At 37.6% G+C, this 4,775-nt stretch overlaps 1 protein-coding gene across 1 annotated transcript; it reads left to right on the top strand.

Annotated features, from left to right (window-relative positions):
- rgs13a (regulator of G protein signaling 13a) lies at nucleotides 1-3,632 on the top strand. Its single transcript, XM_039661230.2, has 5 exons — nucleotides 1-149; nucleotides 262-303; nucleotides 409-470; nucleotides 2,454-2,620; nucleotides 2,730-3,632. Exons 1-5 carry the CDS (start codon nucleotides 79-81, stop codon nucleotides 2,913-2,915), a joined length of 528 nt encoding a protein of 175 aa, XP_039517164.1. The 5' UTR covers nucleotides 1-78; the 3' UTR covers nucleotides 2,916-3,632.
- Nucleotides 3,633-4,775: the final 1,143 nt, after the last annotated feature.

Raw genomic sequence — 4,775 nt, 5'->3', positions numbered from 1 at the left:
GCCCGCTCTTATTAACTGAAATATCTGAAGCCCAACAGCACAGCAACACGTATTAACACCAGAAAAGTTTTTGTTAAGATGCCAACCATATTGTCATCTTCAACTGAAATTAAAAACATGAACCAGGAGGATAAAACAGTCAATCCCCGGTGAGTGGCGTTTGTTGTAGTAGTTACTTTTTAAAATGTATGTAAACAGAATATATCATGGATTTGTAGCATTTGTCTTAGAAATTTAACTAAACTAATTCTCACTCCTCAGGAGACTAGACAAGTGGCGGTTTCGTTGTCCATTGACAGAAAAGTAAGCTGCTTTGACTTTACTTTTTTCTTGTAAAATATATAATCACAATTGTAATCAACTGTTGATTGTGTTTGAATGTACACTAATTATGATTTATTCAAACAGACTGAACCCTGGTGAGACCCTGCTGTGGTCCCAGTCATTGGAAAACCTCCTTAGATCCAAATGTAAGTGGCATATGCATGCATTAATTCTCATACTGGTATTCTTATAGTTCATATTAATGAATGCATCAAATTTAATACGCTTGATATTGTGCACACATGTCTGTGGATTTTGCTGACGTCATGTAGGAAAAGGCAAATTTACACGAACAAAACCTGCACTGTTCCCTAGATGGTCAGATAGCTGGATCAAGGAACTAACTATATGTATGCAAAGCAACAGAGAAAAGCAGTTTTAGTTATACAAAGTTATAAAAACTTAAGCTACACACAGAAATTTAACATAAATATATTTAATTATAAGAATATATATCTTAAATATAAGAATATATATATTCATATACAAGTCATGTTTGCCTTTTTCCATTTTATATATATATATATATATATATATATATATATATATTGCATAGCGCTGACATTAAATGTTTAAATGTTGTAATGTCAGTTTATGAAAAAACATGAATTCAACATCAAAACAATGTTGAACACCATATAGTTGAAGTGGTGTTGTTAACTCATTATGGATTCAACATAGAAATATCAACAATTTATGAGTTGTACGTCAAATCATCATTATTTGTAGGCTACAACCTCAAAATTCAACGGTTATCCAACACTGGCACCTGCGTTGATTCAACAGTGACTCGACATTAAAATGCCAGCTGGGTATATAATTTCTGTTTACTGTAACTTTTTTGCCATCAAAAACCATAAACTATAGCATATTCCAAGACATTCTCATCCCAAGAGGTCATATAACTGACGTTTTGGGACGTCTTTTGACCATACGTCAATATTCGCCTTTTTAGAGCCCCCTTAAATGTCGGTAGATGGCAATCCCGGGCCGTCATAAAACTGACGCTTTACCTTTAACGTCAGTTAGGTTTAGGGTTAGGTTTAGGTCTGGGGTAGAGTTAGGATCCCAGAACCTCATCTACCGACGTTTAAGGGGGCCCTAAAAAGGCGAATATTGACGTATGGTCAAAAGATGTCCCAAAACGTCAGTTATATGAATTTTGGGGTGAGACTGCGCTGCATATTCAAATGATTTCTGAAGGATCATGTGACACTGAAGACTGGAGTAATGATGCTGAAAATCAGCTTTGCGTCACAGAAATAAGTTAGAATATGAATGAGTTAAGATATAATAAAACTGAATCAGTTATTTTAAATGGAAATAATATTTCACAATACTACTGTATTTCTGATCAAATAAACATAGCCTTGGTGAGCATAAGAGACTTCTTTCAAAAAATAGCTCAATAACATTGATATATTACGAAATCCAAATAGTTTTTATACGTAAAACTAAAGCTGCTTTTTGGCTTTCGGTTTGTATATTAGAAACAATTTATGCATACATACATCTTTTTTTTATCTTAAAACCAAAGAATTTATTTCAATATCAAGCCAAGATTAATATTACAAAGAAGGATCACCTTGGCACCAGCTGGTTGAACAACGCATTCTCATCCTTTAACGTCATATAGAACGTTATATGCAAAAACGGCGCTATACTACGCACATGGCGCCCGTTATCGTTAATATAACACGCGCTGTGAGGGCTAAGTTTAAGTGTGGCGTAGGGTCTTCGTGTCATATATTTACGCTAAAGGATTTATGACGTCTTGGGTTCGCGTGTTATATTAACGATAAAGGGTGCCATGTGCGTAGTATAGCACCGTTTTTGCATATAGCGTTCTATATGACGTTAAAGGATGAGAACGGGCTGGGTTGAAAGTCATTTTAAAAATTGCTTGTAAAAGCATTTGCTCTCAGAAAAGCACTTTTTTTTTGCAGCTGCCACTTGATATTTGTTATACTTTGTAATTTGTAATTTATAATTTGTTATATTTTGTATCTAATACAATGAAATACAGTTATTCAGGGGCATTTAGGTGTCCAAACACATGCTGCTGCACTGACGCAAAACTGATGCATTTGCATTGAGCCACAGATTAACCCCGCGGTTTGTTCTTGTAGATGGCATGGCAACATTCCACACCTTCCTCAAGTCCGAGTTCAGCGATGAGAACATTGAATTCTGGCTGGTTTGTGAAGACTTCAAAAAAATCAGGTGTTCGTCCAGGCTATCCTCAAGGGCCAACAAGATATTTGAGCATTTCATCAAGGCAGAAGCTCCCAAAGAGGTAAGCACACAAGCACAGTCTGAAGATCTCTATGTGGTTTTATTGAGCGATGGAGCAATCGATCAACGTCAATATGCTTCTCACTGCTTCTCCGTCAATCTCTCCTCAGATAAACATCGACCACGTCACGAGAGACCTTATCAAGCAGAACGTCCAAGCTCCAACTAGAGTGTGTTTCGATGAGGCTCAGAAGATTGTCTTTGGTCTTATGGAGAGGGATTCCTATCCCAGGTTCCTTCGCTCGGACATGTACAGATCCCTCCTGGAATCCGTCTCGCATAGGATTAAGGTCTGAGAGCATTGTAAATGAAGGACTGTAGGACTTCAAACACATCTTTGGGACTGTTGGTGCAATGGACAATCAGGCTTTGTCAATATGTAGGCCTGGACTCAGGTTGCACTGAACATTGCGATCCACATAAAAGCTTGAATAAGCTACTGTTTATATACGTATGTGCCGTGTTACACTGCTCTATTGTGTCCCACACGGCTGTGGGATACACAAAGACAAATGAGCCTTCTGTGAAGCTCACCTGTGATGAACCACTGGAGATCTGAAACGTGCTGCAACCACAGGAACGCCATATGGACCTTATTTAACTTTCATTATTTTCAATTCTGGATAAGTGTCATATCTGGTTGGTATGAGATGACTTGGGAATACTAATGACATAATATGAACAATTTCATGTGACATGACATGATTCATGGACACACAATGTACAGAGTAAATGTAAATCCGACTGTTTTTGTGTGCGCAGTGGGGAACTGATGGGATATTCTCACAATAATCTGTATAACACACCTAACTATCTCAAATTGTCTAGATTTCCTCAGTTGGATATTTCTCAATCAGGCCAACAAATATTTTAAAAAAGCCTTGTAATTCCTGGATTCATCACAATACCACTGAATTCTTTCTATTGAAAAAAAAGGTTGGTTGTCCAGGTTGACTGGATATCAATATTTAAGAGCCAATAAATAACCTAATAAACACGACTGCAAATAGAAAGTTGTATGTTATTGTTTTGGGGAAAATTTACATTCAACATTCAAAAATGTATTAAAATATCACTGCATTAGATTCTGAACCGAGTCCTTTATTTTAAAGGAAGGAGCAAAATGGTAACACTTTATTTTGATAGTCCACTTTAGACTTTCTATACATAGCTTTGGAATTCCATGTCAGCTACCAGTCATTAGAGTATTTATAAACTTTTCCTAATATCTGCTGACACTTTATTGTGATTATTTCGCTACAGATGTTCTACTGACTATAAGTAACTTTGCAACTGCATGTCAACTTATTCTACCAACACGAACCCTAAAGGGGGTCACACAATGGACGAGAAGCGCAGTGCCGCACCGTGTCGCGTCTAGGACAACTCCAGGTATCGCACACCGGACGCACACTTTCTCATCAGTGCATGGCCAGCAATATTGTAATGTTTAATGACAGGAAATGAAGATAATGTCTGTTCTATGTTATGATTGTACTGTACAATTAAATACAATCGTTGTTGAGTCTGCAGTCTGAAAACTTTACCTCAGAGCATCCGTTCACTGAATGAATTGAGAATCTCACCTGAAAAATCCAATGACATCAGCAATTGTCATTCAAGCAGCTGATTTCTGTAAATGAATGCAAAACTAAGTGTAAAATTGCAGCATAGGGCGAAGTCAGGATACATCAGCAACGATTTGAGACAAAAATAATAAAAATTTTATATAAAACTATGTAAATGGTGCTCTGTGGCGCAGCAGGGTTTTGAACACGGTCCTGAGCCGTCGCTGGGCGCCGCGGACAGATGCCGAATGGCGCCGCCGGTGTGTGTACACTCATAGAGAGTAACGTGTTCGAATTTTAAAGACGTGGCGATGCGCGACGTGGCGCTGCGCTTCTCGCCGGTGTGTGACCCCCTTAACAGTTGTAACATAAGGGGCTGTTTTCATGACTCCGTTTAACTAAATAAACTAAAAAGCGAAAACTTATTATGCATTTTGGTCGTACATACACACGACAATGGCATTTTCGGGAAACGTGATGTTTACAAAAGTGCAAGTTTTTGAAAATTATGCCTTTATCCTCTCAGTGTGATATACAAAAAAAATCTGAATTTGGGAAAACCGTGATATCATGCGTGCGTGTTACGTG

The sequence above is a fragment of the Pimephales promelas genome, chromosome 5, assembly GCF_988280905.1.
Source record: "Pimephales promelas chromosome 5, fPimPro1.hap1.1, whole genome shotgun sequence".
NCBI lineage: Eukaryota > Metazoa > Chordata > Actinopteri > Cypriniformes > Leuciscidae > Pimephales > Pimephales promelas.
This window is presented reverse-complemented; position numbering and strand designations above follow the sequence as displayed.